The sequence below is a fragment of the Petromyzon marinus genome, chromosome 26 (assembly GCF_048934315.1).
Source record: "Petromyzon marinus isolate PM22_M1 ecotype Great Lakes invasive population chromosome 26, UKy_Petmar_22M1.pri1.0, whole genome shotgun sequence".
In the NCBI taxonomy this organism is placed as follows: Eukaryota; Metazoa; Chordata; class Hyperoartia; order Petromyzontiformes; family Petromyzontidae; genus Petromyzon; species Petromyzon marinus.
Window position 1 is genome coordinate 5,099,000 of NC_133692.1, and position 22,910 is coordinate 5,121,909.

General features: G+C 49.2%; 3 protein-coding genes across 5 annotated transcripts in view; 1 reads left to right on the top strand and 2 right to left on the bottom strand.

Moving 5' to 3' along the window:
• The window catches only part of LOC116946204 (uncharacterized), a 59,731-nt gene extending 45,062 nt beyond the window's left edge, over positions 1–14,669 (bottom strand). Inside the window, exons 1-2 of the mRNA XM_032961182.2 lie at positions 14,308–14,669; positions 12,974–13,051 (exon numbers count right to left, since the gene is read on the bottom strand). The gene's annotated coding sequence lies outside the window, so the exon portion shown is untranslated. The remainder of the gene's footprint in view (positions 1–12,973; positions 13,052–14,307) is intronic.
• SCPEP1 (serine carboxypeptidase 1) lies at positions 1–19,421 on the top strand. The gene is made up of 13 exons (XM_032961188.2): positions 1–210; positions 3,129–3,256; positions 3,768–3,857; positions 6,984–7,139; positions 8,046–8,120; positions 8,952–9,024; positions 9,689–9,726; positions 11,482–11,610; positions 13,427–13,523; positions 15,455–15,568; positions 16,846–16,983; positions 17,581–17,738; positions 18,313–19,421. Exons 1-13 carry the CDS (start codon positions 117–119, stop codon positions 18,391–18,393), a joined length of 1,371 nt encoding a protein of 456 aa, XP_032817079.2. The 5' UTR covers positions 1–116; the 3' UTR covers positions 18,394–19,421.
• ZNF207 (zinc finger protein 207) overlaps positions 18,892–22,910 on the bottom strand; it is a 9,911-nt gene continuing 5,892 nt past the window's right edge. For 2 of the 3 annotated variants that reach the window (XM_032961186.2, XM_032961187.2), the window contains one exon: positions 21,598–22,896. In XM_032961186.2, coding sequence (XP_032817077.2) covers positions 22,706–22,896 — 191 coding nt within the window. In that variant the 3' untranslated portion in view covers positions 21,598–22,705. Of the gene's footprint in view, positions 20,052–21,597; positions 22,897–22,910 lie in introns of those variants that run through there. The other variant, XR_012945396.1, reaches the window with a different exon arrangement.

Below are 22,910 nucleotides of genomic sequence, written 5' to 3' on the forward strand. Positions count from 1 at the left end.
AACCCGTGCCGCCTCCTTCCTTCTTCCGCACGTTCCCCGTGACAGGCAGCTGATCGGCTCTGACCGCTCCCTCCGCCGACGGGCAGAGCTCGCGACCCTGAGTGAGCGCAGCAGCGATGGAGCGCGCCGCGCCTCGGACCCTCCTCGTGGTGCCCCTGCTGCTCGCCACGCTCGCTGCGGTGCTGCTGGGGCCGGTGCGGCCGTGTGCGGGTCAGTGCGGCGCACAAACCAAACAGACAGACACAAGATCACACCGGGTGGCCTGTAAACATGCTTGTTTTTTTGGGGTTGGGGCGGTGGTGGTGGGGGGGGATGGGCCGGTGCTGTTTGGCTTGCGCCGATCGAAAGTCCGGCACGGCACAAAGAGGAAGCGTGCGGACGGTCCGGCCGTCATCGCCACGCGCGGCCGCCTTTGTCTCCCCAGTGGGGATGTTTACAACATTAGAGGCAGAGTCGAGCACGTGGGGAAGAGGCGCAGCAGGGACGGTTCAGACGAATCGTCACCGGTGTTCGGGGACGTGTGCGGTGATTGAACTCGGACGGCCCGGGGGTTGTAGCGCAGCGCGGCTTAACCACTACCCCCCCCCCCCAACTCTCTGTAGAGTGCGGCACACACACACTCGGGGGAGAGTCTCGTATCCTATAGATACAGATACACACACACGTGTGTATCTACGTCATAATCCTATAACAAAAGGACAATGATTTCCCGTTTCGCTGTAACAGACTACTTTGGGGCAATTGCAGTCAGCGAGCGCCTGTTAATGCCCGGACGGCACACGACGGGGGTTGGGTGGCCTATAGCTCCGCGCCCGGCCGCCTTCGCATCGCATCAGGCACTCATTTGAGGCTGAGTCGACCTAGGGAGGGCCCAAGACCCGGTTCAAACTTTCGTCACGCGGTTCGCCGAGTTCGTAACGCAGCGTTCTAACCACCGCAGTGCCGCTGCAACCCCCCCCCGCCCCCAAAGCAAAAGTCAGACTAAATCTAAATCACATTAAAAAACATACTTTGATGTTTTTCAGAAAAAAATCCTCCGTTATATTGTGCAAATTAAACGAATTATTTAATGATGCTGCGTTGGCAGTGGTGCATGAGCAACCTCTCTTGACCGCCGTGTGTGATGTGAACAAGGTTCATTGCCCGAAACGTCACCTATTATATTCTCTTGATATTTTTTTTAAGGCGGTGGTGTTATTTACGAGTATGTTGCGCTTTTTTTTTCAAAAGCTCATGCCGACCATTGCCTGTACGATGGTGGCTACGTACGTGGACGCCGGTAATCCAGCACTGGTGATCCACCAGCCGTTTCGACTGCATGGGATCGAGTGTTTCTCCCTCGCACGCGTGGGTTTTCTCCGGGTGCTCCGGTTTCCTCCAACATTAAACGGCCGCTAACACATTAACCTATAGAGGACCGCAGAGCTTGGACAATTGTCGGCGCCGGATCACCACGGGGCTGCTGTCCGCTTCTCTGTGGTACGGAGAGTCGTCCTGTTTCTCCGCACGAGAGCGAGCGAATCACGTGGGATGACTTACACGTTTTAATCACTTGAATCTTTTTTTTTTAAACACGTTGGATCAACTTTTTACCTCCACATCTGGGGGGGGGGGGGGGGGGGGGGCTCCTACTTTCTGTAACTTTTTAGATTCAGGCCTTCTGAAAGGCTCTTGTAATTTCGTTGACGGACAAACGGAACGCCGGGCTTTTATAATATATATTTTCATCGTCATCATGGCAATTATTATTTGACCGTGCTTCACCACACACCCGTCATTGCGCGAGCGAAGGCAGGGAATGACTCCGCCGTGGGAGCACGGTGGAGTCGAATGAATTGTGCTGCACCACCCTCTGCTGCCGATACCAACCTGTTTCTGTGCATTGTTGGTCACCCAGTCCAAGCTCTATCCAGTCTCGACTCCGCTTAGCTTCGGTCATGCACAGCGGCAGGTATGTATGCATGTTGAACTTCTTTCGCACCGTACGTAGCCAACCGTGCTAATCGGAGGTGCAGTGAGGCTACGTTGCATGCAATCGGAGCGCAGCGCAGCAAACATCCATTGTTGTACCGTATATCTATGCTCCCACGTACGTATATGCCTCCTCCGCCAAATCCGCGCCGACCAGCCTGGTGAAGTTATGGTCAGAATACCCCCTTCCCCGTGGCGTGGGATGGAACTCATCCAGCAGTGGATTGAGCAGGCTTTCGATGATTCATAATTGATTTTGGGGTCAAATCGCCGTGTGAGTAAAGTGTGTGTCGTACACCGTCCTCCACCCGGCACAGCAAACTAATGAATAAAGTTGTCACGCGGGCGAACGTGCCGATTTGTTACTAATTAACTTGTATTCTGTTTTGAGCTGCACCCAAACAAACTGCCGAGTCGTGCATTCTGTTCATAATAAAACTCGGTTACAAGTGCCCACGGTTTGCGCACTTTGCTGATGGCTGTCACAAACAATGCAATCACCTGCTCTGGACCTCCGTAACGCACCCAATGTCACTCACTCCCCCTCTGCCCGTCGCCTCGGCTTTACTCTTTCTCTGGTGAGCCCACGTGAGTGAGCGACACGCGTGTACTTTACTTTTATTGGGGCACACTAGCACCGTGAACGTTGTCCAAAAGGTCTCAGGAAGGCCCCCGTCATAGCAACGAGGAATTTCCACCACCACTGCCATAAGACCGCTCGCGCGGGTATAATTGTATTCGACGATGAGGTCAGAGATGATGTACCACGGTGGCCAAAGGAGGGAACCCGTCCGATAGGCCGTCCTCCATGGAGATGGAGCTTTGCAGTTGGAACATTTGTTCATTACCATCGCCCCGAGCGATGGAGCACACGTGTAACAATCAGTGTTGTTGTCCAATCTGTTGAGTTGTTGTTATTTGTGCCCGTGCACCGCTGCTGGTGCAGCATCGCAAGTCTTGTTATTTCAGCGTGAAATCATCTCGCGCGCAGGAGCCAGAGTGGATCGCCGCGTCGCGCGGCCGTCGGAGACGGCTTAGGGAGGCCTTTGTCCAGCTGACGATACACGATCGATGATGACCGCTGCATCTCTGTTGATACTATGAACATGAACATGACCTTAATGCTTGACCTCGACCCTGACCCCGACCCACCGCAGGAGCCCCGGCGATGAGCAGTGGCGAGGAAAAATGGGGCTATGTGGCGATCCGACCCCAGGCCAAGATGTTCTGGTGGCTGTACCCATCGAAGAAGCCCAGTGTGCAGCCCCTGGTCCTGTGGCTGCAGGTATCACCTCTTGCCCACTCCATCTCCACAGACACGCACAGTACAAAACTATAAACTATTGTTTATTTTACCAGGTAAGGTCCACTCAGCTATGTAGCTCGTTTTCAGAAGCGACCTGGCCATACATGATAGCTCAACGAAGTTGGCTTATGAGGTGAAAATGTAGAGCCGCCAAATACTCTGAACACATGTTCCTAAATGTGGAGAGAAAACCGGAGGACTCGGAGAAAAATCCACGCGAGACGGGGAGAACATGCAAACTCCAAATATGCAGGTGTCAGGGTTGCGATTGAACCCACGACTACCTGTATACCAGGCGAGGCAGTTTGCATCTCGCCACTGTGGTGCCCTAAACGTGACATGCAGAGGGATAATTGGCACTGCCTAGGCACATCGGGTGTTTTTATGATCATGCTGCAGTACAGCAGTGGGTTGAATCCATCTGTGCGGAGCTGTGAGCATCACAGCCCCTTGCCCGTGTGTGCCGTGTCGATATCTCTGCTCACCCCAGGGTGGACCTGGGGCCTCCGGCACTGGCTTCGGGAACTTTGAGGAGATCGGGCCGCTGGATGTTAACTTACAGCCACGGAACACCACATGGGTGAGGATAAAAGCACGCAAATCAACGGAACACTTTTACTCGGCTTTGCTCAGTGCGATCTGTCAAGTCGGTTGGCTTTTCTCTGCTCAGAAGAAGGGGCATTGTTTGCTGCATCTACTGGTCTGGCACCACTGAAACCCCAACTTCTAGTCTGATTTTCAACCACCTGTGACGACATGGATTGAGTTAATAGGTCTCGCCACATTATTCGCGTAAATTTGAGCATTCTAAAATATATACACATACGTATCAGTTTGCCCGCTGTGCGATGATTATTTATTTATTTATCCATGTGTCCCCTGGTCAGGTGTCTGCCTTACTATGCTCACTTCACATGAAATCCTCACCAGTGGACACTTTCCCTAGCTTACTCATTCCGCACTGCAACTTTGACATTGACCTAATTATATGAAATATCACCAATTCTTCTTTCTCTACCGGCTGTTTCCCATCCCCATTTAACACTGGCCAAATAACTCCTGTGAAAAAAAAATACCCAACCTAAACTGTGACGACCTTCTCAAACGGTCGTCCCATTACCAACCTGTCTGCTTCCTGTAAGCCTCTCAAACGGTCGTCCCATTGCCAACCTGTCTGCTTCCTGTAAGCTTCTCAAACGGTCGTCCCATTGCCAACCTGTCTGCTTCCTGTAAGCTTCTCAAACGGTCGTCCCATTACCAACCTGTCTGCTTCCTGTAAGCTTCTCAAACGGTCGTCCCATTGCCAACCTGTCTGCTTCCTGTAAGCTTCTCAAACGGTCGTCCCATTACCAACCTGTCTGCTTCCTGTAAGCTTCTCAAACGGTCGTCCCATTGCCAACCTGGCTGCTTCCTGTAAGCTTCTCAAACGGTCGTCCCATTGCCAACCTGTCTGCTTCCTGTAAGCTTCTCAAACGGTCGTCCCATTACCAACCTGTCTGCTTCCTGTAAGCTTCTCAAACGGTCGTCCCATTGCCAACCTGTCTGCTTCCTGTAAGCTTCTCAAACGGTCGTCCCATTGCCAACCTGTCTGCTTCCTGTAAGCTTCTCAAACGGTCGTCCCATTGCCAACCTGTCTGCTTCCTGTAAGCTTCTCAAACGGTCGTCCCATTGCCAACCTGTCTGCTTCCTGTAAGCTTCTCAAACGGTCGTTTCATTGACAACCTGTCTGCTTCCTGTAAGCTTCTCAGACGGTCGTCCCATTGCCAACCTGTCTGCTTCCTGTAAGCTTCTCAAACGGTCGTCCCATTACCAACCTGTCTGCTTCCTGTAAGCTTCTCGGGCTCTTTGCGCTCGCACAGCTCAAACCCCACATCAGCTCATCTCCAAACTTCTGTCCTCGTCATTCAACCTCTCGCAAAACATACTCTGCTCAGATCGCCCTCACTGGCATCCTTGGCCGTAGTCTGCACATCATTGACTCTGGTTTCACAGTCGCTGCCATTACCCGTGACATCTCCTCCGCTTTCGACACCATAAGCCACAACACTCCCCCCGTCGACCTTCTTTCCTCCGATTCCGGCACCACCGGTACAGCACTCAGCTGGGTAAAATGATTCATCTCCGACAGGAGCGTTCCACCATTAAATTTGGCAACTTTTCATCCCCTTATTTCACGACAGGCTGCGGCGTCCCTCGGGGATCCGTTCTCGGACCGCTTTTATTCCCTGCACACGCATCGCCCGTTGGACGACTCATCGATAGCTTCGGAATTCGCCATCGCTCATACGCTGATGACGCCCTTCCGGGCTTGCACGCCTTTCTGACTGCTCTTTCGCACTCCGGCACTGGGTCTGGTCTCACGGTCTCTCACTCAACCCTGACAAATCTGAAGCCATTCTCATCGGTACCAGACAAAAGCTAGGCTCATTTTCAGTACTTACAACCATCCTAATCGCTGGGTCCGCTGTTAAATTCACCGACCATCTCAGATTTCGAGGTGTCACCGTGGACTCTACACCGTCGTTCAATACTCACACCAAGCTGGTAATCAGAAACTGTAACTGCCACCTTAGAGCCCTTCGTCATCTTCGCCCACTCATCACTACAGACATCGCAAACGCACGAGCACACAGCACCATCGGTTCACGCATCGACAACTGCAACTCGGTACTCACCCGGTCCCTGCAAAACAACCTAAAGAAGCTCCAAAGTCTACAAAACCACATCGCACGCACGGTCCCCACCTCCCACCAACCGCGTATGACCTCTGACTTTGCTCTCTTGGCCCTCAACCGGCTCACCAATCCCCATCAGAATCACCTTCAAAATCCCCTGCGCCGTCTACAGCACCAGTTGCCCTCCATACCTCTCGGACCTCTTGACGCCCTGCTCCCAAACCACCACCACAACTCCCCATAGCTCTGTCCAGGAGTTACTCTAGACATCGAGAGTCAGAACCACGATCGCCACACGTCGTTTCTCTATTCTCGGCGCCTCCACTTGGAACGCCGCCATCCCCCTCCACTTGCGCAGTGCTGACTCTTTACTTATCTTTAAGCATCTTCTCAAACAACATCTTTCTGTTATTTTACTTTTACGAAACGAATCTCTGAGCTGGGCTCCGCGTCTCAGGGTCGCTGCCATTCTGAGAAGTGAAAGCCGTGCGCGTTGCAAATTAGCATTGCTATTATTATTATTTTCTTAACACGAAGGGATGACACTGCTCTGCCATACATCAAAAAGAATTCTCCACCGTGTGACTTGGCAGCAGCAGCAGCACCCTCAAGACAAACTTTGCTGGTGCAGACAATGCAGAGAATATTTTTTTACGAGACCCATCCGTCACACAAAGCACAGCCGACTTTATTTAGAGGGCCATGCAATCGCCCGTTTGGCAACGCGCTGCTGCAAATTTAACAGTGGCGGCTCGTCAAGCATGACTCTCAGGGTCACGTCTCTCGTACCCCCGCCGCCCCCTTCCCCTCTGGTCGTGACGCCGTGGTCGTGATGCCTTGCACTGTGAGGCCGTGGTCGTGACGCCTTGTGCCGTAACGCCTTTGTGCTATGCCGCCGTGGTCGTGACGCCGTGCACTGTGAGGCCGTGGTCGTGACGCCTTGTGCCGTGAGGCCGTGGTCGTGACGCCTTGTGCTGTGAGGCCGTGGTCGTGACGCCGTGTGCCATGACGCCGTGCGTGCTCTGGCGCAGCTGGCGGCGGCCAGCCTGCTGTTTGTGGACAACCCCGTGGGCACTGGCTACAGCTACGTCACCTACCAGGACGCGTACGCGCGCAACATCTCCACCGTGGCCACCGACATGCGCGTGCTGCTCGCTGGGTTCTTCGCCGAGGCCAAAGAGTTCCAGGTGAGGGGGGCCGCGGTCGGACGCGCGACCCGCCGCCGTCTTCCCGACAGGTTCGCGCTTTCAAGCAGCGCCTTTACGCGTGACTGATTGTGGCCAAAGAGTGCCTAAAGAGTCTCTGATTGTGTCTGAAGTTACTGAGTCTGAAGAGTGACTGTTCAGAGGTCGGAGCATTAAGTCGGCAGCATTTGAGATCCCGAGTGAGTTTGATTCTGGCTTCCAGCCACCCGTGACTAAACCAGGTTCTCAGCCCAGTCACCAATGACAAGACAGAAAAACCATCCCATTAAATGTGGTTTTATGCTTAATTTGACAAAAGGAGATGCAAACCGGTGTGGATTTCACTTCCTTAAACAAATGCCTCTGGATAGTATTGGTTCACAAAATATTACGTTGGTCTGGAAAGCCAATGGGCTGATGGACTCAACAAATAATGCATTTGTTAGTGGAGACACGGGGGCCTAGGATCAGCTTGTGGATGTTTACTTGCTCATCTTCCGTGACCGATTTCTCGTGATCGCGCAATACGTGTAGCCAGGTGAGAGCGTAAGGGACCAGGCCCAAGTCTCGCTTGCAGGCATGACCTGCACCATTTATTGTACCAACTGAGTTAACCCTCTCCCGTTCCGATTATGTACGTTTACGTCACCAGAACAGGATCAATTCCGAATGGAATCAGAAGTAAAAAGCCACGCGGGAGGATGCGTGTGGCACAGTTTGGTGCCAGCTGTTGGAGTGTGCGGTCGCGTCGCTACAGTTCTCTGCAATGAGTGTGCAGTAAAATGTATTTTAAAAATGGCAGCGCTACTCCTTTCTAAATAAAATGGACGCTGAACCGCTCGCGCGTTCCGAGATCCAGCGGCAGATGTGTCAGAGTGACCCTGGGGGTTTTCTTGCCCTTCTTTGCAGACGGTCCCCTTCTACATCTTCTCCGAGTCCTACGGAGGGAAGATGGCCGCCGCCATTTCGCTGGAGCTGCTGAAGGTGAGGGCCGAAGTTCGCCCGCTGTATTTGTAGCCGCTTCAAAAACGGAGGCGGCCGTGGGTTTTTGCGAGGTTAAGGGGTTGTTGGGGAGGAAGAAATGGAATTGAGGGGCAGTGGTGATGTGCCCTGGCCGCTGGAGAGTGTTTCAAGAGCGTATTCCGAGCAAAATTAATAACTATACGTTATCTTCTTTGCTTTTTTCGGTAAAGTCACGCGCCGTCCTCCAGACAGTCTTGTCCCTTCACCTGATGAAGGCCGCTTGTGTTGTGGCCGAAACGTCGTGAGAATTTTATTGTGTTATTTTATTTTATCAATTTATTATTTTATTCTCATTCTACGTGACTTTACCGAAAGAACCAAAGAAGATGAATCCCAGTCACGAAAGTTTTAAATCGAAATTTAACTATACGTTAATTCCAAGCAAATTTGTATAAGAAAACATGTCCGTGAAGCAGTTGCTCAGTTTGCTTTCAGTAGAGTTTTACACTTTCATAACTGTCTGTTTGGTTCGAACTTTTTCATATCCATTGTAGCATCTATCCCTTTTCCCTAACCCGAAACTTTATTCCTTTACCATAACCCTAATCTATGGGTTTAGATAGGTAGGGTGGTGATTATTGTCTTTTGGTGGAAACGAATATTCATTCCCCTCTAGGGGAACAAATATTTTCGAAACCAATGCCGCACTTAACCCTGACCCTTGACCCCCAAACCACTACCGCTGACCCTCCCCTACTGGGCATCTGTGAAAAAGAGCTTCATAGCTCATCGGATTCCTCCTCCAGTCTAAATACAGATTCTGATAACGCCCTCACTGACTCCCTTCCGCAGGCCATCAACAACAAGGAGATCGCGTGCGCCTTCAGGGGAGTGGCGTTGGGAGACTCGTGGATTTCCCCGCTCGGTATTTGCCTCCCATTGCGTTCATCAAGGCCAAAAGTGGTGTCAGTGTGGAGAGAATATCCGTCAGATTTGTTTCCCTCCTCCCCCCCCCCACCCGAAACTAATTGGATGGCACGAAGATGGTTGGGAGAATGGTTTAGCCTCCGTTCCCACGAGTGACAATGGTTTGGTGACACCCCCATCAGCCGTGTCGCGCTGGTTGTGGGTAACTATTTTTACACGTATATTTTTTTCCCCTGATTTTATGCTCCTGAGCATCAAGTCACGGGATACAGAATCCATTCGTAGCTCTCGCAGAGCAGCAGTGCAATCACCTCATGTTAAGGTAGCAGTCCGTGGAAGGAGACATTACAGAACTACTTTTGAGAATGCCGCGAATTGACCTCTAATCCACAACAAAAGCGTGTAACTTTTCCGCACGTGCGCCCTGCTGCACAAGGTAACGCTCATCGCGTGACGGTCGAGCCGATATATCTGATATCTTCAGACGCAATATTTTTGTCACCAAACTAAGCGAAAAAACTCATCCAAAAATCAACTCATGACCACATGAAAACTCATTTTAATCGAGCCGAGCGATCCGGCGGTGCCCTCTGACACCAATGAGCCACCGAAGATGCTCGTTTAGCTCCGGTTTCAACGCTCGGGTCTTCTCGTTTTCGCAGACTCCGTGCTGACCTGGGGACCCTATCTGCACGCCACGGTAAGGTTCACCTCGTCCGCGCTCAAATGGGGCGTTCGTGGCACAGCGTCCGCAAGAACTGACGAGGGTTGATGAACGGCTTCGACGCCTTCAAATTGACAACGCACAGGTTGCGGGGGATCCTTTGATCTTGCTTCACCACGCTGGCCAATGCGGGTTTGTGAATTCGTGTAGCATGGAGGTGGAAGCGCAGAAGCACAGTACAAAGGTGGCACTGTCCTCTGCTGCCCACCACGTAGCCCGACAGTCTGTAACACAAGTTATGGGTACGCTGGTTGCCCATCCTGGCACTATCCAAAGGTAATATCTGATGAGATTGGAGCCATGCCTGGTGGCTTTGCTCTTTGGTATACACATTAACACCAGTTTTAAAAATGTAGACATCAGCACAATTATGCGGGGCTTTAACTTTAGTTAATTAGTAATTAAGAACCTAAACTGTAGTAATCATTGTCCAAGCTAATCAGGCACTCGAAAGTCCCCGTATATTTTTGAAGCCACGTGTTTAGATTCACCATTGCAGCATCAAATGATCTTTGCTGAAATCGGTTTCTTTGTCTGATTTAACATCGGCAACCCCGTGGTCTGGCTAGCGCTTGTGAATCTATTTTTTTGTACAAACTGTCGTGGAATGGGCTATGACGGTCGGTTTGTTATTGCGTCAGGTGCTGACGCGTACAAACGTGAGCTGTTTAAAAAATTGGCCGCCACGGTCACTGGTCAGGGATTTCACATGGACGTCCCTATCGTGGGTGCGTCTGCTGTGCCAAGTGATGACTCACATGCGTGCGTGTGTGCGTGTCGACTCACCCTCAAATGAGTACCTGGTACGGTGTGTAAGCATCGTGGTTGGGGAGACAAAGGAGGCCGGGCGTGGTGTTGGCCACCCACCCCCTTGTGTGCTGTAGGTGCTCGTGAACAACACTTGCCCCGACAGTCTTTTAAGGCTATACGGGGATCTTTGTCTCTGGGGAGCCGTTGTGTAGTGGTCAGCGCACTGCACTACGAACCCGGCGAACCGAGTTCGACTCCGGCTTGCAGCCAACACCAGTGCAGTGACGATTATCTAAACCAGTCGTGAGCCTCCCCGAGGTCGATGACTCGGCCTTAAAATGAGAACCTGGTGCAGGGTGTAAACATCAGCAGTGGGGGGGACAGAGTCGGCCGGGCGTGGTGCTAACCACACCACTACGTCATTGGCGCGAGCGGTTATCATCTTTTATCTGGCAACAAAACTGACACCTTTTTTTACAAGGAGGCATGTTTACATTGACCACAATACCTGCGGTCGGAACGCAAACAAAAAACAACTCCGATAATGTATGCACTGTCCTTGAAATTGATTGGTCCACACCCGAGACAGCTTTCTTTAGAGCCTCGTCTCACATGATGTTGGACCAGAAGACGCCATGTGAGACGAGGCTCTAAAGAAAGCTGTCTCGGGTGTGGACCAATCAATTTCAAGGACAGTGCATACATTATCAGAGTTGTTGTTTTTTGTTTGCGTTCCGACCGCAGGTATTGTGGTCAATGTAAACATGACTCCTTGTAAAAAAAAGGTGTCAGTTTTGTTGCCAGATAAAAGGGTCAAAAAACAATTATCATATTTTGTTACTGGCAAATGAAGTTTCCAATGGTGGTTATCATCTTCCCTAACAGTCTGTTGTCGGATATGCACGGGGTAGTGGGGCGGGGCGAAGGGGTCTTTGTGTCTACGTGTTACATGTACGTTTACGTGTGTGCACGTACGCACAGTCTCTGCTGGACAAGCCGGGCCTTCAGCTGGTGATGGAGGCAGCCAACGCCGTGAAGGAGGCCTACGACGCAGGGCAGTATGCCAACGCGACGCGACTCTGGTCCTTGGCGGAGGACGTAATCTCCAGCGTGAGCATTTCCCCCCCCTCCACCTCACGCCTGCCGCTCCTCGCGAACCACGAGTGGACACAGGGGAGGTTTTTTTGCTCGCTTCGTTTAACCGGGCGAGAGCTCGAGAGGCTACGAGAAGAGCCTCGTTTGCAAGAGCGACCCTGGGGCATTCGGCTGTCAGCAGGGGGCCATGGTTGCTGCTGTGGGCATGAATCCGAATTGAGTCATTTTTGTGGTGTCATTTTAAAAAGTTGGCAAAAGTTTGGACCCCGATGCCGCCGGCACGCGATGGCTTCCGCGGGGATCGCGACACCTCTTCACGAATGACAACCAACAGCATCCGCACCCCTGCCAAATTTGACCATACTTCATCGTGCCGGTCATGGTATGGGTTAATAATAATAATTATATTATTATACAGCGCCATTCGTGCCAACAACATCCCACAATGCTGTACATTCATTATATATAAGGATCAAATCCCACATACGAGCAGTCGGCTACATACGGCGTGAAAGAAGCCCAACAAAGACACACAAAGATCCCCCATATAGCCTTAACAGACTGTTAGGGCAAGTGCTGTCAGCGAGCGCCCATGAAAGTCGGCACGACACACGAGGGGGTGGGTGGCCAGCACCACGCCTGGCCGCCTTTGTCTCCCCAGCGGCGATGTGTTTACACACCGCACCAGGTGCTCATTTGAGGCTGAGTCGATCTAGGGGAGGCGCAGGACAGGTTCAGGTAATCGTTCGATTAACGCCGTGAGCGTAAATCGAACTCAGGTTCCCCGGGTTCGTAGCGCAGCGTAGCGCTAACCGCTACACTAGCACTCCCCTTCACGCACGCACGCAGGCACGCACGCGTGGCAAGCAAAATCTAAAAATGAATAAACGAATTAAGAAATCGCGCCAAAGCAAAAGGCACGCGCGACAGCAAAAAAAAAAGTGGCCAAAACAAAGAAATCAGTGAAGACGGTGAGAAGAGTCGGAGGGTGGCAGAGCGGTTGTTGCTGCTGCTGCTGCCACCGCGTAGCCCTGCCCTGTGACAGCCCGTTTGGGTCGAGTCCATTGTTTTTTTGTTGTTGTTGTTTGTTTATCAAACACGTGGCGACCTTCTGGCCGCAAATTGGCTGCCACCAATAAAGCGCCCATCATCGCACCAATTTCTTCAAAACGTAAACACTCGACAATTCTGGGCAGTGGGAGGGAAAACGTGACGCTACATTGCGACTGGTTGTGGCTGTGAAGTTAGTTGCTGTTGTGTACAAGTACAAACGGCGTAGTTGTTGAGTTGTGACTGTGTTGTGACGATGCAGCCGAGTGTGTGTAATGCCAGGGGTGTGCGTGGTGGTCACCCATCGCGGCACTATGCAGCCTCAAACCTGCTTAGCTTCTGAGATCCGATGAGACTTGACGCATTTTTCAGGTGATTCTGCCGAAGTTCATTTATTTATTTTCATCTGCAACAATAAATGTAATACAGTCATCCACGTAATCCACTTGTGTCCACCTAGTCGTACAAAAAAAATCATACTTTCTGGACAAAGAGCTTTTGTGATCCGATGATCAAGTTTGCTTCTTTCCCCAGGAAAATACTGAATTTACACACAGGAGACTGCCTTCAACGTCAACGTGACTTGATGGTTCTTTTGGAGACAAATATTACGCGTAGACAATTCCAGTAATGCGATTAAATAGACTGGAACTAATGTGCCGCTGTTCAATGAACCAGTGCCTGTATTCAAATAATAACCTCCAGCTTGCTCCGAATTAAAATTATGTTTTACCAGTATGTGCACTACACTTAATGCCACACTGTGTTGTTGTTGCTGCAGTATACCAACGGAGTGAACTTCTACAACATTCTCACGCAAGACTCGACCAACCACTATGTGGACACCTCTGCTACACAACCACGGAAAAGACCACTTGGTATGTGTGTGCATGGGGCAAAATGGAGGGGGTGGGGTGAAAAAACACTGATAAAGTTCCCCCCCCCCAATAGCCTACTCAGGCTGTTGGGGCAAGTGCTGATAGCACCAAGGAAGGCAAGCACGGCAAACCAAGAGGCACCCGACTGCATTTGTTTACCCGCTGCTGATGTGTACAGAGGCTTGAGTCAACGTAGGGGACGTCAAGGGACAGGTCTTGATATCGCTCGGCACTCGTCCTATGATCACTGTTACATTGCTTTTATGGCTTTATTTTGATTTCAAAAAGTTTTTTTTGGTTTGGCCATGTTTTGTTTGTTGTAGTACGGAGTTAGACTGATGGCCTTAATCTAAGCTGTCTTGTGGTTGTTGACTTGCATCCCACTGGGATTTTTGCACACAGCGTTGGTGTACGGTGCTTTTTCATGAATATTTTGCTGTTTTCCTGGATTTTCTGTTTGCACAGTCACATAGTCACTTTAAAATGTTTTCTTGTTCATGTTTTTTTGTTTGTTGCGGTTGCACCCGATTCAAGAGCCGAATGGCTCACAGGGGCTATACCAAATAAATGAAACTGAAAACTGAAACTGGCGATAGCCGTACCCGGGAATTTAACTCGGGTTACTTGGTATGTAGTGGCGTGCACACAGAGCTACACCACTGCGCCCCACAACGCAACTTATGCAAAACAATGCTCCAATTCGATGCGAAGTGGCGGTGACATCACTATGGCACACGATACAAGCCCAGGTGTAATGGCTTAATTGAGATGACAGATGCCCCACCTGTGCTGCCTACTCTTGTCAACTTGCTGCGTTTTAGGCACCTGGCGCTCAGTTAGTTGTTGTGAGCTTCGCTCCGCCGCCTTCTGTTGTTGCTGGGGGGAGGGGGGGGGGCGATAGCATCAACTGCCCAGTAGCGCCCTTCACGAGACTCCAAAGAGGCCCATCGTACACGCACAATCACACACAGACATATGCACAACACATTTATAAAAAAAACATTTTACGTAACATGGGACAAATAACAACCGCCCACCAAACTTCTGAACCATGTGATAAACAGCCTGGCTTCGGCTGCTGGGAAATGGGCCATGGGGGGATGAAGAGTTTTTTTTTATTGGCGCTGGGTTCATAAGTGGCCAGCAGCGAGCAAGCCGCAAGGTTTGTGCCAGCATGGTCCCGTAGGAAGATGGCTCACCGTGACCTCTGGCATGTGTGTAACCCGAGTTTAGCCGAGTCGAACCGAGATCCCGGCACACGCATGCTCACGTGGCCAGGACTACACATTGCAATGTTCATTATCATCATCAGCCATCGTCTATCCACCGCTGAAGGCCTGCCAAAGGCATCACCGTGTCTTTATAGTTGTGAAACGTAGGCTTAATGGAATGAACAAAACTCTACCAGCGATATAGAACATGGGAAACAATACAATCGGTACGTAAATAACGAGACTTGGTTTAAATCACTGAAATCAATTGTGATCTCGATTCGTGACAGTTGTTGGGGGGACAGGTCAATCGTTCTATGGCTAATTGAGTGGTGTCTTGGAAAACCTTGATATCTGGGCAAATTACTTAATTTTCTCGGACATCCGATATCCTGAGCTCAATTCCCGCTAACAGCCAACATCGATGATGATAGTCTGCACCGGTCCTGGACCTCCCCAATGTCGGCTCAGCCTTGAAATAGCACCTGGTGCGGTGCGAGACCATCATTATTGGGGAGACAAAGGTTGCCGGGCACGGTGCTAGCCACACCAACTCATCGTGTGCTCGGTGCTGGCCTTTATAAGCACCCACGGAGAGCACACGCCCTAGCAGTCTGTTACAGGCTATATCGGGGATCTTTGTCGTGATGTCACTCTTGCAAATAAGACTCATCCTGGTCTCTTGCGTTCTTGACTTGTGCGTCGTGTTTACTGCTGCAGCCAAGCTCTACCAGACTCACGTTGGACACTTACAGCAGGCGGAGCTCAGCAAGCTCATGAACGGAGCCATCCGGAAGAAGCTGGCAATGATCCCGGACGACGTGCAGTGGGGAGGTATGAAAACAAAGGTCCCCCATATAGCCTGAACAGACTGTTGGGGTAAGTACTGTTAGCGAGCACCCATGAAGGCTGGCAAAGAACACGAGGTGGGTGGGTGGCCAGCACCACGCCTGGCCGCCTTTGTTCACACACAGCACCAGATACTCATTTGAGGCCGAGTCGACCTAGGGCAGGCCCAGGACCGATTCAGATTATCGTTGCTGGTGTTGGCCGTGAGTGGGAATCGAACTCGGGTGGCCGGGTTTATCGTGCAACACGCGAACCGCCAAGAGGTCATCACCATTTAGTCGAGGTGGCCGGATTCAATTTTAAGTTTCGAATATATATTTTGTTTAATCAGGTGAGAACTCAAGAGACCATGAGTATCGTTAACACGTAGCATTTCGGGCAAAGGTGGCTTTAAGACATATTTACATTTGCGCGATCTCACCCAAACATTTTTATCGTGAAGGACGAGGCTCATTTGCAAGAGTGACCAGGAGCATTAGTCTACTAGTAGAAAGCCATAAATGTCAAGTATACAGTAGTCCCAATTGAGTTATTTAAGCTTCCATTTCGACAAATTTGGACGATGACACTGACATACTTTGGTCTACGCTTGCGAATTTTTTTATATTGCAACATGCGGGGCCCAGCAAACGACACCGGGATATTCCAACAACCGGATACAACAAAAATCTGCAAGCATCCACATTCTGGCACGCCAGGACCATATGAAAGGGGCGGAACGCAGGAGACGTCGGGGGAATCTTTAATGTCCACTCTATTGAAGACGGCCGCCGAATTCGAACCGTGAATCTCTGCAACAAGCGGCGAACGCGCCACCCCATAGGCCATTTCAACGCCACAGGTGGCTCGGGAATGTCAAGAGGGCCGAGCCGGTCCCGCCGAGATCTTGGGTTTGAATTGGTCTAGTCGTCCCCGCGCACAGGCCACACACGGTCGTGACTTCGTTTCGTTTCACATGGCCCACGGCCACGTGAAGCCAACCACGTCCAAAATAATAGCCAACCGTCGCCGCAAGCATCTTGGCTGCGCTAATCGGGTTCTAGAAGTGAATATTGACTTCCTGGTAGAGGAAAGCAGGAGGCAGATATCGGAATAAAGTAAGCCCTAATAACATTATTCTTTGATAACGTGCACTCACGTGCAGGTCCACTCAAGGTATTTCAAAGTTATATTCTGCCCTCGAGAAGGCAAAAGACTCCACACTCCTGCTCGAAGCGACGGTCTTCGGTGGCCACTCATTCTACCCGACCGTGTCCCCGCAGGCCAGTCGGAAGATGTGTTCTCGAACATGGCAGCGGACTTCATGAAGCCGGTCATCGGCATGGTCGACGAGCTGCTGGCGAGCGGGGTTAACGTCACTGTCTACAATGGGCAGCTCGACCTCATCGTGGACACGCTGGGTAAATGCTTCCGGCAATGGGGAAAAACCGGCATGGACACAGGCACATCAACGCGCGATTACAAGGGTTGGGGAACCGTTGACCCCCACAGCCCAGCTACAACCCGCAAACTTAATTTCATCACATGGCCCCCGGACAACTGAGGTCTGTCACTTTGAAACGGCTCACCATCGATATTTTACCGATTGGGTGCTCGAAGGGGATATATTGCTTTCATACTTTCAGTGTGCTCGCTAACGGCAAGCCCTAATTATAGCTATTGTTATTATTGAACGCTAAGATGTGTGAAAGGCATTTCAGTCTTAATTCTCGCCTCCGCAGGGGTAACGCGGATCTGTGCCGACAGGTGTATTCCAGCATGAAAACTGCCATTCATGACAAATTCCATCTACATGCGACGTCATACTAGATATGAACAATCTCCTAACAATTTTATTTCAAAAGTCACGAGTTGTGCGACTGCAGTTGAGAGCGCTGGTCTTAAAAATTCGACACTGCCGTAGTGTCTTTAACATGTGGCCTGATGCAGTTACACCGCACGCACGGTCCGATCACGGTCAGGTTCTGAAAGTGCACGCTGATCTCATGCTCCTACAGGGCAGGAGTCTTGGGTGCAAAAGATGAAGTGGCCAGGCCTCGATGCGTTCAACGAGCTCAGGTGGAGCCCCCTGTCCCTCGTCTCAAGCGACAACGTGGCCTACCACAAGAGCTACGGCAACTTCACCTTCTACTGGATTCTCAAGGCCGGACACATGGTGAGACGAGAGGCAGTTTTACGTCTAGAATAAAAACATCTACGTTTGATGTTCTGCTCAGTTAGCTGTGGGGGTTGCACTCATCTCAAGTTTATACTCACAAGTGTAAATTTCACAATCCTATGGCAGGGGCAAGCTATCCAGTGTAGCTTATTGAGCGGATAGGTCGGTGCAAGTGGACAGCAGAATGCACTGCATTAAAAAGTTGTACTGTTTCTATGCTTCCCACCTTCTGCAAAACCGCACTGGTAAAGTATGAGAATAGGTTTTTCCCCTTTTTTTCTGGCAACAAAACTGAAAATATATTATCAGTGTTTTTTGTTTGCATTCTGACCACAAGTATTGTGGTTAATGCAGACATGACTCCCTGTAAAAAAAGGTTTCCGTTTTGTTGCCAAACAAAAAGGGGAAAAACCTAGTCTTATATTGTGGTACTGGCATAGGAGGTCTCATGATGGTAAAGTACGGTCAAATAAACCCCACCAGAATGGGTATGCCCTCATCTCGCAAATCGATTGCCAAGATGGCGGAGCACATTCACATGTAGACGTGTCAATGTGTCATGTCCTTTCAGGTTCCGTTGGATCAGGGCGACACAGCCCTGGAGCTGCTCCGCAGGGTTACGGGTCAGGAGTCTCTTCTCCGCGAGCATTAAACGCCGCCAATAAAACACCCCAAATGGGGGTTACGCTTGTGCACTGCAAAACTATGCAACCAACCACAAAATTTCACTATGCAGTCAAATTCTTGCTCCGATACGTTTTCAGATTGTACTGCACGTGTAGTTTGGCACGTGCCGTTCCACGTGCTGGAGGAGCTTCGTCAGCATCTTTAAGTTCAATAACTTCAGTTGAGGCAGGATGCTTCTCCAACATATTCTCAGAACTCCAGTTCCTAAAGCTCCCCAAAACGTGAAACGAAAGTCAAGACGTGGCGCCAAATACTATGCAGTACAACCTGAAGGCACTTCGGACAGCAATAGAGCACAACTGGGAAAGCTTATGTAAAGTGTTGCTTTCCTGTAAAAATATTTTTATTTTGTAGATGTATCGTTTTAAAGCAATTTTTTTAATCATTGTACAAACACGTCATTTGTAGAGACAATGGTTCCACTTGTATTAAGTTTACACAATAAAAAAATAAAACAAGACAATTCGATCTATTAAGCTTTTATTCTCAAGTTGTAACAGACTAACAAAAACACGGATGTGTAAAATGTATTATCTTGCCAGATATTTTTTTTTAAACCGCTTCAAGCCCTCTGCAAGGTCTAAACTATAAAGTGTACGACGACTACAAAGCACACTATGTAAGGGAATAAACTCAAATATCTCGACTGGTAGGAGGAAAATATTGGCAGTTTTTTTTTTACTTTCATTGCAAAGCAATTGTCCTTTTATACCAATTTCATAGACATTCCACCTGGCTGAACTGACACGCCTCACTCTGAAACTCAAGGGGAATTCAAATCGATTACCTTCGATTGTAGACATGGGTTCATAAATACCCACATTCATGCACAGGGGAATAATAAAACACTCAAAGCACACACTATACCCGAGTGAACTGTGAACACCAATTTTATGTTAAAGAAAAACATTTAGAAAACGTGCAAACAGGTACACTTCATTTGATTTTGAGAACGTGCATTTTTATGTGTAATTAAAAATAAAGTAACTTGCATTCTGTGAATAATTGTCTTTTGTGGGCTCACAATGGCTTTAAAGAGCCGTGTTGCCTTTTGGGTCCCTTCTACAATTTACACAAGCGTACTTTCTGCAACAAAAAATTTGACTGTGGTTCACCTCAAGACACAAGTGCAATTACGTCTCTGCTCCACAAAACATTAGCCACGTGCTACGTACTTACAGCCTGTACAAACCTGCAAGGCAAAACTTCATTTGTTCTTCCATCTGCCATCACACTAAGTTATGGCTCAGACAAATATGAAAACCTTAAAGACAATAAGAGACAAGACAACAAAACGAGCTCAAAAGCATCCACACGCCACGCGATTTACAAGCCCAGACACGTGTTTCTTCAACATGCAAAGGTAGACTGTAGCCAAACTGAGTTTTAACGCACAGTTCTATGTGAGGAGCTAATTGTCTTTAATAGTTGCTACCATCTGAGGATGCAAAGTCAAGTTTGCTGCAAAGACTTTGGAGCCTGGAAAGAGCGTTAACGAGTTCACGCAGACGCTCGCACGGTTCTCTGCTGCCGAGAACAGCAGCAGGAGGGGGGGAAAAAATGAAGAAAGTTAAACTTGCCTCAAAGAGGGCAGCCCTGTGACTGCGCGCTCCAACGGCAGGACTACAAAAAACGAGAAGAGAAGCGCCACGTTACCCTGCAGATCAGCCCCCCCTCACAACCCACCCCCCCCGCCCACCACCCCATCCTCCTAACCCACCACGCACCAGACTGCAAAAGCATATATAACCATAAGTGATTAACTCCCATATATAAAATACATGTTTTTTTTTTTAAAGTCCATCAGCCGATTGGCTTTCCAGACAAATACTAACCAATACTGAAGCAAACTGCAATGTTTTCGACATTGGTTGGCTGACAAGACTCTGGTTGGAATCTGTGCGGTTTGCCTACTTAAAATGTTGCTGGGAACATGGGTCTGGAAAGTCAATGTTGGGACTACATTTTTGTTTTTAAGTGTCGACAGGGTTTTGTTTATATTTGCTTTCGCCCATAATGTTTCACAAAGGACAAAGTTTGTTATCATGCAACAGCTCAAATGAATGTTGATAACAAATCATAGGCTTAACGACTTAAGCCCATCGCGATTAAGCTGTCGGGATTCGAGAGCAAATTCCCATGTTAACAAGGTGAATGCAACAGCCTCCAACATCTGCACGAGTGAAGCATTGCACGCAAATTGCATCGTTACACCCCTAGTAACAATGCCTATAATAAACAGCTATCATGGCACTGACTTAAAGCTTTCGTAACTGCAGGAATTCATATTCTTTGGGTCTTCCGGTAAAGTCACGTAGATAGAAATAAAAATATCACGTTTCAATCGCAACGCAAGCAATCGTCATCAGGCCTGATATTTGTATTTATATCTACGTGACTTTACCGAAAGACCCAAAGAATAGCTGTAATGGCAATGAAGAAATCCCTGGATTTAAACCAGAAGTTGGCCGACTTGCACCTGAAAAACCCAAGTTGTAATATTTCCCAATTTTTCCCAAGGGAATTGGTTAGTGATCAGAAATGCATCATTTTCCAACAAGTTCTCACTTCCACATAATAAAGAAAAAACATCAACGTACACATTTTCACTTTTGCCCGTTTCAAATCAGACCTCACAAACCAGTTTCTGGCTTAAACACCAACTGTCCAGCAGGAAAACAGTACAAATATAACTTTACGCTGTTAAACACAACACTTACGGGCACACGTACGTGATGCCACCAGGGATATTAAACTTTTAAGTCGTCAGGGTCCCAATACAAATTCAAGTGCGGCTGTGGATTACAATCAACATACTCCATCGTATACCCTTTTGATATGTATATTCGCACGTGCAGATGCGTTGGTTGTTATAAATGTACTGCTTTTGCAATTATTCCCGGAGCGAAATGTACATTACCAAAAACGTACAGACGGACCGACAATTTTTTTTTTGCTGGGAGGTCAGACATCACGTTACGTAGCAACCTCATCCACACAAGTAATGGCGCAGTCACACACTTGTTACCTTCGAGCAATGTAGAACTTACTCGTTGTGGGGGGGGTGGCGGGATCAAGGGAAGAGTGGATAACTTGTGGGAAGGGGCGGAATTTTTTTTTGCTAACCCAAGTGCGGGTGCGGTACAAACCAGTTACACGTAGCAGCGTGTTCCTCAGGCCAAGGACTTTATTGGTGTAAGAACAGAATACACAACTACAGCAAGAACAGCAAGACTCGAGGTCACAAACCTGCATCCACAAACCTTTTTGCTGGTTCCCGTCAAGAGGGAGGGGGGCAAAAGCAGTGCTTATTTACATTCTGCCAGGTCTATGGGCTCTAATGTAAAACAAATCAAACTTGTTAAGTGTTTATTGTTAAAACTAGGGCTGGGTACTATACCTTTTGTTTCCTGAACAGAGGCCCACATCCGGACATATTACAACTCGGCAGGAGCGGAGAGACAGCTCGAATGTGAAAGGGGATTTTGTGCTTGGCTCTGAAGGAACAATTAGGTAACTGCTATGAGCATATTCTCACCAAAATGTTTTTAAACTAAGCTTAAGAGTTCTTATAAGACACAATCCGAGATAGCAATATCAATGCACCTTGTGCCGACAAAGTTGCGTGGACCAATTACAAGTTCTCCTATTAAAAAGTTGGCAGCTGTCTCTCCGCTGCACACGGCAATCAGTGTAACAGAGAAAGGCCCTCGCCAAACTGTGTTTGGGGACTCTATTGATAGAGTCCAACAGCGAGTGTCGCTGTGAAGGACCTTCCCACTCTATATTGATTATCTGACTGGAGTTGCGGTATTAAAAGTTCCACTTGCCTTGGCACAACTACAAGACTGCAGCGTGTCCTTTACACAAGGCAAGTGAAGTGACTCCATCTCAGCCTAAAAACTAAACAGAAATAAGTCCAAGGGTAAACAGATGTGCTGTGTATTAGGAGAAGTTATGTTCAAGTACACAAGTACACAACCAGGTTAAGTTCAAAAGTCAACGCCAACATCGTCAAATGACAAAACACAAAAATGAACAACCGACATCTAACCATATATTCAAAAATTATGCTTTCCTTCAGATGTCTGCCTACCCTGGTATTTTAAATGGCAACTTTTCTGAATTGTAGAGAAATTCTGGTAGGCTGCATGCAAATGTGTCCTGGGATCAAAACACAAGCATATATTACTTCTGTACGGGTGGGTCACATTGGTGCGATGCCACATTCTACTTAGCTGCTCCTGGCTCTGGTCGGGGACAGCTGGATGGATGCCTCAGTAGCGCCCGCCATGACCCATCATGTGAGGTCTCATTCCCGGCATGCCCATGGGGGGCCGAGGAGGCCCAGGGTTATATGGCTGCATCCTGTGTGGCCCAGGAGGTGGGTGGCCCTGGCCATAAGGGGCCATGCCCCCAGGGTGATGTGGGTACCTGGGCATGCCCTGTGGACCGGGACCGTAAGGACCTGTCACACACACA

What these genes read in the sequence shown, in the direction of transcription:
- SCPEP1 (XM_032961188.2), top strand. Translation starts at nt 117, where the DNA reads ATGGAGCGCGCCGCGCCTCGGACCCTCCTCGTGGTGCCCCTGCTGCTC. An exon ending in CTCGTGGATTTCCCCGCTCG is followed by an intron (nt 9,025 to 9,688) that starts GTATTTGCCTCC and finishes TCGTTTTCGCAG; the next exon opens with ACTCCGTGCTGACCTGGGGA. An exon ending in ACCACGGAAAAGACCACTTG is followed by an intron (nt 13,524 to 15,454) that starts GTATGTGTGTGC and finishes TTACTGCTGCAG; the next exon opens with CCAAGCTCTACCAGACTCAC.